The following is a 13,172-nucleotide window of genomic DNA, read 5'->3' as shown; positions in this document are numbered from 1 at the left end:
CCTCAGTAACCCACTTATTATGCCATAAATTCACCTGTATTATGTTAACTTTCCCACAAAGCAAAATCATTCCTGTTAGTGTTTCCATCTCAAGTGAACATTGTTTGCTTTTCTATAAACAATCCAATCTGACTAGATCTTCCAATATTGTTTTTTTTTTTTTTTTTTGGCAAATGGAACAGTTTTTAAAATATAGAGGAGCTCGTTGTTGTACCTGCCAGTGACTTAAGTTAACCTAGCAATATGACATTTATTTTGTTTATATATACTAAACTACAGTTGTCAGTGTCTAAGGCAAAGTGATCTCAAAGAAGTTAATATTGGTAGAGTTAACTAAGTCAGAATGTCACCTTATCACTGTAAGGTAAAGAAAGCTATAGCCACTCCAAGATATGAAGTTGTGTTCAGAGAAAAAAATTAAGATGGTCACTAGACAGGATTAGTGAAAAATAAGTAGCAGTACTGCACCAATGCAAGACAAAATATACTTTATTGTGACAGCAAATGCACATAGTGCTATAGGTAAGGCATGCTACTAGGAAACTGCATATAATCAAAGGGCAGTATGGAAATGAATGGGAATGAATGCTGTTTCTTAATGCTTGAAGATAGTCCATAGAGAAGGGAGGATAGAGAAGAATTTGTGTCCACTTATTTCAAATGCAATATTATACCTACTTAAATCAGATACCTGTGCCTCTAACCAGAGCTCAAAGGCAACTATGAGGAACTTAATCTTAACTGTACTCAGAAGTCACTTCTAACATCAACAACAGAAAGATTTCACCAATTCAGTGAGACAAATTTCCTTTCTAGACAAAGACCTAGATATCAAGCATACAAACATCCATCCATTTAAATAACTAGCCAATTTTACTGTCATTTATTCCACCAGAAGCAAGTACTAGAATACCTAGAAGTAGTTTGAATAAAGAAACATTTACATTTTAATACTTCATAGTGCCATAAATTTTGGGCTAAAATAACACCCTGAGTTAAATTTGATCCCTTTTCACTTGAGGGTACCGAGTACAGGTTCGATTTCAATAGCTGAACTTCTGAGGGAAGATCTGAACAAAATAATGCCAATGAGAGATCTAGTCCTTTGATGAAACTATTAAGCTCTACAGACTTGTCAAAATCAATGCAAAACTGAGGGGGAAAGGCTGAAATGCTTAGTAAAGCAGTATTTTTAGATAAGCTGCTTCATTTCCTCCTCCTTTTAAAACAGATGCAGATTAAATGCTTTCTGCATGAATGCACACTGACATTCTGTTCAACTGTTTTCTAAATGCAATACTGTGAGTTTAAACAGTATGCTTTCACTTAAACAAAGAATAACATCTTATACATAGTCAATTTAGTTCAAGAGATAAAAAGAAACACTTAACTACTAGGAAAATTACTTATCAAATACTCTGCCCTTTTATAAGGTGTTTTTTAAAAGCAACACAGGACCAAAGACATCCAACTATTACTTTATTTATATTACTATGCTTAAGTTACATGGAAAAAGACAACCAAACAGTTCTGCCCCATTTCAGAAAGTTTCCAATCAACACCAATTATGCGGTGACAAATAACTAGGAATGGTGACATCTTTGGGTCAAGACTGACAAGGAAGAATGGGCTCTGGTGCTACGGTTCATCTCCAACAAGAATATGGCACACTGGCCAGCACAAGCCATGCTAACACTGAGCCTTTAGCGCTGGGCACAGATTCGGATCTCTTCTCTGAAGCTAGCAAATCAAGTGAAATAACTGGGTTTTAAAAAAAAGTTTTAAAATGAAGCCCAAATAAGTTTAAAAACCATGCTCTTGACATATTTTCCCTTCAAAATTTACATAAGACACACTTTTTCACTCTAACAGCCCAGATTTTTTTCCTCACATAGCCCATCACGTAGCTGCAGATAGACTCTTCTGCCTCAAGATGTAAACATAAGGAAAAAAAAATTAACGGCATCTGCATAATATTCTCTCTACACACTGCTGTTGGATGAAAAATACAAAATTTAAAAAAAAGAAAGAAAGAAAGGTCCCATCTTAGATTCTCACAACCTCTTGTTCCGCGGTTCATGAATCCGACTCTGATGCTAAGGTGACAGTGTATGTAAGGAGATTTTTGTTTTCAGTGAAGGAGACCTGGGAAAAGATGGATTTCTCTCTTCTTCTTCAAGAGTTATCAGATGGTACATGCTCCTCAAAGCCCTCACTCTCTCGAACTAGAGCACGTTCCAGGATCACACGGCCTTCCTTATAACGCTGGCTGTCTTCAGTGGCAAACTCATAGATCCATCCCAGTTTGCTATTGCAGTTTTTGCAGCTCACATCTCGAACCATGTGGCGGCCAGTAAGCATGACCCGATCTTGAACTTCACTGTATTGCAGGTTAACTACCTAAGAAAGATAAAAACAAAATTGCAAAGGTACTTAAGTTACTTGCCAAATAAGTACACAATATTATGGTTGGTACAATAACAACAACTTCAGAAAAGGAAAGAGAGGTGTTACTTTAGTCAAACTTATAATACCCTTCCCAAGAACTAGTTTTAGAAGCTGCTGGGACAGGCAAACATCTGGAAATGGCAGTGCACTAGACATCTAAAGCAATCATGCATTACTGTACTGTACTAACCCAAATCTCGCCATATACCCTAGTGAGGTTTCTGTGTTGCAGTGAAGAAAGAGGCCTGGAATTGGAGTCATAAAATGTATGTTTGGCTCCAATTGTTATCATTTACTATTCAATGATGAGAACAAAAAAGGCATTCAAGGTAAAAGAACCTAGCAAACCATAGGTATTTCACACAAGTTTGTCAAAATTTGTTTCTAAAAATACATTTTATATACAGACAAACTGGTATAGAATAAGCCTACTACAGACCATACATTGCAACACAGTTTTCAAGTAAGTTCAAACACAATGAAGTGGGTTCTAAGACAATCTGTGAAGAATTTCCAATGATTCTGAATACTACACAACTCACTACACTTTACTTTTCTGTAAAGGCCCCGATAATAAATATTTTGGCTTTGAGAGCTATATGGTCTTTGTTGCAACTATTTAACTTTGACATTGTAGCATGAAAGCACTCACAGGCAATACATAAATGAACGAGCATGGCTGTTTTCCATTAAATCTTCTTAAAAAAAAACTGGCAGCTGGCCTGCCATGGTGTGCCAATTCCTGCTCTGTACCTAATAAAGGCCAAAGGGTATACACTATCAACTCTCTAAGAGAGAAATCTGTTTCCACATGAACAGAGGAATGTCCACGGCGGAAGTTTATTTGACCTTCTAAGAACAGTATCTTAGCTCTGTTCCTTAGACTAAAAGATTTGGAAATTCAACTTGGCTCGTACATATTAGACTCCTGGAGACAGAATCATATCAACCAATTTCAAGGCAAGCCAGAAATTAGAGAGGCGGCAGACTGGACACAAACTTGCAAATCAGAAAATGCTCTTCCTGTTGGCAAACCTATGTAATAAACCAAATTATAACCAGAAGGATGACTGGTGAGCATGAATTAGAGCAAGAGAAGTTGGTTAGATGATCCTTATTCACACTCACTGTCAAGCTATAATATCTTAATGCAGCTGTCTTCCTATTATGTACAAAACAGTGACATGTAGGGGAAGGGAGGTCAGTGTCTCGGGCACCTTTTTCCATATGTAGTGCTGAAGTCACTACCAAATTCTAACACTGGACATTTCCTGAGTGGAGACTACCCTTCTTCTTATAATGCATTCTTTAAACTTTCAAGGTTAAAATCACATACTAGTAATGCTTTCATGAGGTCCCTTCAAAGACAAGCTAGTGGGCAATCATTTCTATAGATTTCAGCTCTAACTCTTCCTGTTATCTCCAAGCTCTGGTGAATTCTGGGTATTCTGGTGTTGCTTCAAATAGACCCAATGAAGCCACTTAGGAATGAAACTGTTGTTCTCACCAACCTTATTAAAAAGAAATGCTCTGCCAGTGGCGCCTGTGAACCGAGTGGAGATGAGTTCTGATCGGTTGGTCAGGATCGTATCACAGTTTGCACAAGAAAACAGACGGGTACCACCAATATGATCAAGGAAAATTCTGCCCATTTTTATAGCTGAAGTTCTAAAAACCTAGGAGCAAATGGAAAAGAGTAAGAAATGCATTTTAATAAAAAACCATTTGTTAGAACCTATTTGGGGGCATCACGGAGAACCATTTATAAATAAGTAACCTCTGCTTTGTCGTACTGGATATATGAAATAGCTGACTGAACAAAAGGATCCAAAGTTCATGCACTGAATAAACAGGCATATCCAAGCTAAGAACATTTTAGAAGCAGTGAGCCAAGAACGTAAGCATGCTTAGGCAAGGCTAAGGAATGGTATCACTTCTCTTTTGTTTGGTATGAGGAAAAAAAACCCAGAGAGTGGAATTTCAGAAAATGAATGATTTAATGCACTGGCAGACAGATAAGAAAAAAGGTTTAGCATAGGTGTTAAGTTTACATTCTGAGCCTGTGTAACTTGAGAAAAAACCTGTGGGGTATGAGAATGATCAAATAAGAGTAGGAAAAGAGATTATTGGAAAACAAGAGGGCAATTTGGTTTGAAAGCATGAGGTAAATGGCTCTGTGGTCACCAGGTGAACCTACAACTGTATATGGTGATGGCACTAACTTTATTAAGTTTAAGTTTAGGAAGCACTGTATTAAGTACTTATTTCAAAATCATCACAACTTCTGAGGCTCTAACTGTCTCCACTTCATGTATTATCCTAAGCACGTCTAAAAAGGTTATTTATTAACTGGTTAAAGGTTACACAGCTGTTAAATACAGAATATCAGATGGGATGCAGTTCACCCAACTTAAAAGTTCTCCCCTTATGATACACTGACTTCCCTATGAAGAGGGCTCACAAGTTGGTCTAGGCTGGCATAAGCCTAGAGCAAGAAGAACAGAGAAGAGGGGAAAGATGAGATTTCCCATTATTACAAAACTTGCTTATCTTTAAGAAATCTTACTGATTCAATAAATCATGGGAAGTGTTTTACTGAATAAAGCTTTGAAACAAACTTCTGAAATCAGAATAATCACACTTCACTATGTTTTTTTTTTTTTTTTTTGGTGGCTGGCTGGTATGGGATCTGAACACTTGACCTTGGTGTTCCATGGCTGTGCTCTAACCAATCCAGCTAACCAGCCAGCCCTACACACCACTATTTCAAAAGTTAAAGAAGTTAAATTCACTGCAATTATTTCTCCTAAAAAGTATTTTTAAAGAGCAAGATAGAGTCAAGAATATACCACAGCTTTCACTTAAAGAATTTATTCCTGGTTGTAGTTATCAGCTCCTGTGCTTTTAATATTTAATATTATACATCCTTAAAATGGCATGAAGAGCTAATATAGCTGCCACTATGGAGGAAAAAAAAAAAAAAAACACCTCCAGAATGCATGTTTGTAATAAGAATATACTGTCACCTTAAGTTTGGGGGAATTCCATCACAAATTTTTTAAAAATTCCATTTCTTCTTAGGTCTATGAACTTCCTAGAAATCCATTAGGCAGTTCTAATGTCATCAGAAATGTCATTATCACGAAGATCATTATGACTCCCCTTATATATACAGAAGTTTAGTAAGGGATAAAAAAAAAATGGTGAACATTAATTACAATTTTCAGCTAGTAAAAGGAAAACTAGTGCATTAGCAAGAGTCATGATAAATAAACCCCGGACTAAAAACAGACTTAAGGCATGACACTGAACTTTCTCGTTACATTTCTGCAAAAGGACAACAAAAGGTAATACTGACTATCCTTTTGGCCTTTAAGATTATAGCATTACTTTTTCCAGATGCTTAAGAACACAATATTTGTTACATGTAAGTCAGAGGTTACACATTTGAGACCTACAGGCTGAATTCATCCCCAGGTGGCCTAGGGATACAGCAATGAACAAAACAGACAAAAACCCTTTCCCTCAAAAAACATGGTATGTGAACATGTTTTATGCTACACAGTTTTTATTCTTAATCAAAAACAGATGAGGGCTGACCAGTTAGCACAGTTGGTTCGAGTGTGATGCTGATAACACCAAGGTCTAGGGTTCCATCCCTGTTCTGGTCAGCCACCAAAACAAACAAACACCCCAAAAAACAAATCCCAATTGAACAACTAATATTTAAAACTTGGGAGATTTCATTAAAGAGACTGCACTTTGGGCTTCTTTTTCTTTTTAACAACGGGGAGCTGTGGCAACGGCTGGCATGTGTTCTCCCATGACAACAACTAAGTTGCACCGCACTCGCCACCCCAGCCAAGGCCATTTCATCTGCTCAACTCCACTCTGCTTCTTGCAATCATTTCACCTGTTTGGTCCTTTTACCAACATTTAAATTTATTACTCTTGAATGAGAGTTGATTTTGGTCATGTTTCTTAATATTGATCATTAACAGAATGGAATCATCAACTCTTAAGGTACACTCCTCAGATTCTACATTTCTTTGAAGACTATATTTACAGTCATTTAGTCTCCAGCTAGGGCTTCTGGGATTCATTATTTTAAAGCCAACTTTCTTGTAAATTTGTAAGTAAAATGTTCACACTGTTAATCATAATACAGAAGTAAAATAAATGCTTCTGAATTGACCATGGCAGATACAATGCTATTGTGGAAAATGTACTGGACTTCAAAATGAGCTCTCCCTATGCCTTCTGCCTACTTCATTCTATCTTTGGCTCAAGATTGCAATATAACTGTGACCGTTTGCTATTGGGGGTAAATAGATTTAACATGTCTCTTTTCCCTGCTTTGAATTCAATCTATTTTTCAGTCTTTACTCAGGTATTTTTACTGGATTCGGTTATATGAGTCATCACCAAAATCAAAAATATCTCAGCAGGACCTTATGTTACACTATTCCTAGTTGTGATTGCCATTTATACAATACTATATTTGTACATAAAACCGTAAAATGTAGTTTTTGTTTGCCAAAAAAGATAAGCTAGAATGCCATGGAATCTAGCAGAAGCAAGCAAAACATCACTTTCCGTCAAAGGTCCTTAGGAAGTAGAAAAACCTCTGCAGGGTCATTAGGTTCCAGGGGTAAGACTTAGCTGAACAGGGTTACAATCTCAACCTAGTACTAACTTATACTATTCAAGTTTTCAAAAAAAATTAAATAAAATAAGAAAAAGTACAAATAAAATAAAATAAAACTCAAGAGGCTGACATCAATTTGAATGCCACTGCTATAGTCTGAATGTTTGTATCACCCTAAAATCTGTATGTTGAAACCTAACCACCAATATGGTATTAGGGGGTGATTAGGTAATGAGGGCTGAGCCCTTATGAATGGGACTAGTAATCTTATAAAAAGAGGCCCCTGAGAGTTTGCTCTTCCCACCATGTGAGGACACAGCTAGAAGGTGCCATCAGTGAACCAGAAAATGGGCCCTCACAAGGCACCTAAATCTACCACTGCCTTGATCTTAGACTTCCCAGCCTCCAGAACTGTGAGAAATAAATTTCTGTTGTTTGTAAGCCACCCAGTCTTTGGTATTGTTACAGCAGCCTGAAAATACTAAGACAGCCACTTTATTAAAGGAGGAAGGTCATTTTAAGACATAACACTTTAGTTAGTCTTCTCAGGACCTAGATAATATTTTTCACTCTACTCACTCTCTAGTGCCCACAGAGCTGCCAGATTCACAGTCTTTTCTCCCTCAGGTTTATCATGAACCCCTCCTGCCTCCCTGCTGTCCCTCCTATATTGCCTATCGTGGTTGGTGGCAATTCCAATCACATGCCCTCCTCAACTAATAATCCTTAGCAACTTCATTAAAAAAATTGCACAACTGACAATACCACCAAAATCACTTTTGGAAGTCTTTCCTCCTCCTGCCTCCCTACCCTTTTCTTAATTCAAAATTTCATTACATCTAAATAAAACCTTTTATGGTTATCAAGTGTGTATTATTAAAAGCACAGGTGCCACTACAGTTGTGCTAAATTAGATAGTACTACAAAAATGGTCAAAGGCATGTGCTTTGATCACCCCTTTCTAAAAGTTCATAAAGACTGCTCTTCTATAAACTTTGAAACTTTTTCTGACAGAATAGTAAATAGGTGATTCTTTAGGAGAAAAAAAAAATTCAAAATAACTTTAACAAGGAATACTTTACATACGATAAAATTTACCAACTGTAAGTGTACAATTTAATGATTTTCAGTAAATTTATAAACTTTAATAAAGCTCTCACCACCACAAACGGGCTTTAGAATGTTTCCGTCATTCCCTTCCCCCAAATTCCCACAAACCAGTCTGCAGTCAATCCCTTCTCTCGGCCCCAACCACTAGTGTGGTGCTAACTGATGGTTTGCTATCTGACTGTTTTTACATCCAAAACTTTTCCCAAGTATGCTACATCATCTTGCTTGGACTCAGAGAAATCCCAAATCTCTTCAGTCACATATTTCCAAAACATATTAAGAGTGCGCTGCTTTCAGAGATGGTTAATATTCCCTGTGTAGATTTTTTGGGGCACCTTACTGTGTCCTTTAGTAATAAAATGTATGCTTTGGTATTTGTCAGTGCTGAAGTTCAAGTTTATGGATGAAATCAGGGCCAAAACCAAAGCTTAAATTTTATTTAAGATGCTTCCTTCCTTTTCAACATTTCAAACAAAAACATGAATTTAATATTCTTAATTTTTATAAGGTACATTTCCCAGACAATTTTATTAATAAGGCCTCTTTGGTACTAACTTTTCATAGTTCTAGGTTATCCTAAAAAGGCTGAAACAAGAAAAGTGCCAAACTTGGTTGTTTAACTGGGTGCCTATTCTCAGTTAATCTGAAGTCACCTGAAACAGTGGGTGTTAGATGAAAATATAAGTGAAATTCATAGATGGCTTACAGAGCATACATCAGTAATTATTTTCAATTACCTCTTCCTCTAACAAAGAGCACATTTATCTACCTAGAACTTCCAATTTCTATTCTACCCGAAGACTCTGGTGAAGCAATCACATTTCATAGCCTCTACACCTTTTTACAAAATTTTTTTAAATTTTAAGAATTTACAGAATCTGTAAGAGGAAAAAGATTTTTCTCTTTCTGAAATCTGTGACAGTCTCCAGAAATGCATTATTTTTAAAACTGGACATTGAAGACTATATAATTTCCTAATCAATAAAACAATTTTCTAAAAAGGCTATTGGTTTATTTTATATATACACTAACAAATGAAATATGGTATCTTGTTTATTAGTTGAGCTCATTGCTAAATATTTTCCTTAAAAGCAGAGGTTAGCAAACTAAGGCCTGGGGGCCAAATCTAGCGCACCAGCTGTTTTTACTGCCCACAAACTAGAACGAGTTTTACACTTTTAAATAATTGGGAAAAAACATCAAAAGAAAGATATTTTGTGACACATGAACATTATATTAAATTCAAGTTTCAGTGTCCATAAATAAATTTTTTTTTTGGAACACAGGCACACCCATTTGTTTATACTTGGCTGCTTTCTCACTAATAGCAGAGTTTGAGTAGTTGCTACAGAAACCTTGTGACTTGCAAAGTTAAAAATATTTACTATCTGGCTCTTTACAGAAAAAAAGTTTGCCCTGGTTAAAAACACATTCTGATAGGAAGGGAGAGCTTTTCATTTAGAAAGCAGTCTTTGTCAGAAAAAATGAAAACTTGTTTGGCATTCAGGTTTAAGGATCAATAGAAGCATTTGACAAGATCAGTTTAATCTCACTCCTCTTTTCTTCATGGATTTTCCAGCTAAAATCCTTAACTTTCTGTAACCAGTTCGGCATGTTGAAGGTCAACTATAAAAAGATTATTTTATATATATAATATATAAGTATACTTGTATATTATATAATATATACAGCTGCTGCCTCTGTCTCTCTTCAGCCCCAGGATTTAAACAGTGTAGCAGAAATACTTGAACTCTGGAGCCAGACTCCTGGGTTCAAATCTCGGTTCTTTCCTGTAATATTTTGTCAACTTGGGGTTGGTATCCTTTTTTTTTCTTTTTCTTCTGTAAAATGGTGATAGTAACATCCATCTCTGAGTTACGAGAATTAAATAGAGATACTATATCCTGAGAACAGTGCCTAGCACACAGTGAATGCCAAATAAAGATCAGTAAAACTAGACTATCTTCTTCAACTTTCTCCACCCCAACCTTTCTCCCTATCACAGATGAGGAAAGCAAGGCTTAGAAAGAATATTAAACAATAACAATTAACTGGCTTCACCCTGTGTTAATTATTGCAAAGCTAAGTGACCAGGAGATAGAATTTACAAGCAGAAGTTAGAAATCTTCTGAAGCATCTCAAATTCTTAGTGACACAGTTTTAGGTCTTAAAATATGTACTTGCCCTCCATATAATTAATAATCCAGTTTGGTTTCAGTTCAGGCAAGTAGAATTAGCCAAAGGAGCCACCACATCCCAGCCCTAAAAATACCAGGGAGAACAATAGGTATCTATTTGCATCTCACAGGAGCTTCTGATGGAAAAACACCCAGTTCACAGATAGACCTGGCTTTATCAAAGGAATTATCCTCTCCGGCATTTCCATAGAACACACAGTCCCCCAAAACTCCAGCATTAGACAGACCAGGGTGGGGGTTTCCACTGCACCAGAAGGTGCTGGTACAAAGATTCTGCTGCAAGGAACCCAGCATGCAGGAGCCTACAGCAAAAATGGTTAAGGGAATCTGCTCCTTCCAGAAGAGATTTTGTTTTGCAATGATTCTGCTAAAATGGAATCCTGGGGAAGCATGCTTGTATATCTGGTCTTCAGTCTCTTCTCCAAAACAATGAAAAAAACCCAAAGAACTTCTAAGTGCTGGGTTAATCATTATAATTAACATTTAATGCTATGATAATTTCATCAACTATTTTCATACTGATTTGTGACTAAATTCTATTGAAAACCTACACGAGAAAATAATGAGTTTGATCCATAAAACCAATTTTCCAGTTTTTTGTAGAAAATATCTACCAAGTCAAGATTTCAGTGACACAAGAAAGCGGTTGCTTTCCTCTTACAAAACCCGACCAGTTTATTTTGCTGTGTCAGATGATGTCCTGGTGGTGAGAAAATAATGAGTTTGATCCATAAAACCAATTTTCCAGTTTTTTGTAGAAAATATCTACCAAGTCAAGATTTCAGTGACACAAGAAAGCCGTTGCTTTCCTCTTACAAAACCCGACCAGTTTATTTTGCTGTGTCAGATGATGTCCTGGTGGTGGAATCAGGTCTCCATTTGACAGTAATTTTTAAGTATATGTTTTGTTCTCCGACCCCCGCCCAAGCTTTTTGTTTGGTTACATGATTTTCAATTTTACTATATCTCTATAATACTTACTGTTTAATTATCATTAAGACTAGTCATGTAACTCAGTTAGTTGTGAGTCAGTGAACAATCTGAGTTGGTAATCTCCCCAAAAGCCTCTTGGCAAAACAAATTCATGATCTCGTTTGCTGTGATGCAATACCAACAGCCCTTAATTGGATGAAATGGAGTATAATTTAACTGTCTGGTTTCCTTATTCAGGTGTCAAGTAGCAAGTTCATGTCTAGCTTAAATTCAGTTTCCACATTACACCATATTACTACACGGGACTACCAGAGAAATTGATATTTATATAGCCATTTAGGCACTATAAAACCTAAAATGATATTCTGGGCATGAATGTACTTAGGAATAGCTTCACATTTTATGAATACATATTTAGGACTAACTTCATGTCTCTTGGACTGTTTTGGAGGGTAGTAGTTTACTTTTTTTAAAATCTTTTAATTTTTGGTTTTATTTCCTTTACTTTTTATTGTTTCTAAATCTGTACCTTCTTCCTATGACTTAAATACACAACAGAAAATGCAAATAAGTCTAAAAGTCCTCAATGATCCAACCAGATAACATTTTAGAAGAAGCCACACCTTGTTTAGAAAACTCAGTTAAAATCCAGTTTTCTTAGTTTCCCTGTATAAAGTTAAATAACTTACTTGAGCACATTTCATCACGTTTCTTTCCTAGAGATAAGATGGTTGCTAGAGATAAACTTAAAACAAACAAACAAACAAAGGTTGTATTGGACACTGGGCTGGCTGAAGGGTGTAGTAAAGGTAAACAGTTCTTTCCCAAGAGTATACATTCTACCTGGTGTTCTAGAATGTACCCAGAAAGATAATGGAGATATGTGGAAAATACTTCGTGGGCCAAACTCCACAAATGCCACTTTCTCGCTACAGAAATAAGTGCTCCAGAGGCCTCTGTTTTCCTCCTAAGCCCCTGTCTGCCCAACAGGAACCCAAAGCCTCTTTTTCTAAATCTAACAGATACCAATCCACACCAGAATCCTTACTGCTTCACGCCTATTCCCCACTGCCCCACTGTTGAACTCTTATAACTCCCATTTCATAATTTACTAATACTTAACTTGGTATTGTTACTTTATTTCATTTGTCTATGACTTTTTACTAAATTGTACACTTCTAGAATGAAAATTGTAAGTTCTTTATTTTTCTTCTTACCCACCCAGAAGAAGTATGCTGTAAACTTTTAGGAAAAGAATCCACCAAGGCACTTCACATCTGGCACAAATATGTACCCCGAAAACAAGCTTTTCTATTCCTCTCTGTTGGAATGCAGTTGTAATACTGTATATATGGCTGTATCAAATTAACTAATATCCTATTACCCCCCCATTACTTCAGCAAGTCTACCAATTTTCCGAAAACATAAGGTTAGCCTGAGGTTATTTCAGATTTTGCATCTGTCGGGAGACCGGGAATAAAAATCTTCAGATTACTAATGGGGCTCTATAAACAGAAAAAAAAATAAAAATAAATGAGTTGTACACTTCCCCAGGTTCTCCCTTGAAAGGGAGATTAGCGGGTGTGAAGATTAAACATACCTTCCTAGAGTTTCAGTTACCCACTGTAGCCGCTCCTAACACCCATCTGCCCTACCTACCTGCAGAAGGGTAAACCATGAAGGGGTTGCAAGAGCGAGCCTCCTTGCACCAGTGACCCCCGCGGCGGGCTGGGCTCGGTCCTCTGCAGGCCCAGCGAGCGCCGGCCCAGCTGATCGCGGCCACGTGAACGCGGCCGGCCAATCGGAGGCGCGCGGCAGCCAGCGCCGCGGCGGCG

The 13,172-nt window shown here is 36.9% G+C and overlaps 1 protein-coding gene across 2 annotated transcripts in view; it reads right to left on the bottom strand.

Moving 5' to 3' along the window:
• Positions 1-471: 471 nt before the first annotated feature.
• Positions 472-13,172, bottom strand: part of LOC103595666 (protein yippee-like 5) — a 13,904-nt gene continuing 1,203 nt past the window's right edge. The window contains exons 1-3 of one of the 2 annotated variants that reach the window (XM_008579110.1): positions 12,997-13,064; positions 3,960-4,124; positions 472-2,400 (exon numbers count right to left, since the gene is read on the bottom strand). In XM_008579110.1, coding sequence (XP_008577332.1) covers positions 2,176-2,400; positions 3,960-4,100 — 366 coding nt within the window. In that variant the 5' untranslated portion in view covers positions 4,101-4,124; positions 12,997-13,064 and the 3' untranslated portion in view covers positions 472-2,175. Of the gene's footprint in view, positions 2,401-3,959; positions 4,125-12,996; positions 13,065-13,172 lie in introns of those variants that run through there. The other variant, XM_008579109.1, reaches the window with a different exon arrangement.

The sequence above is a fragment of the Galeopterus variegatus genome, unplaced genomic scaffold (genome assembly GCF_000696425.1).
Source record: "Galeopterus variegatus unplaced genomic scaffold, G_variegatus-3.0.2 Scaffold1812, whole genome shotgun sequence".
In the NCBI taxonomy this organism is placed as follows: domain Eukaryota; kingdom Metazoa; phylum Chordata; class Mammalia; order Dermoptera; family Cynocephalidae; genus Galeopterus; species Galeopterus variegatus.
Note: the sequence above shows the minus strand (reverse complement) of the source record. Positions and strands in the feature narration are given on the sequence as shown.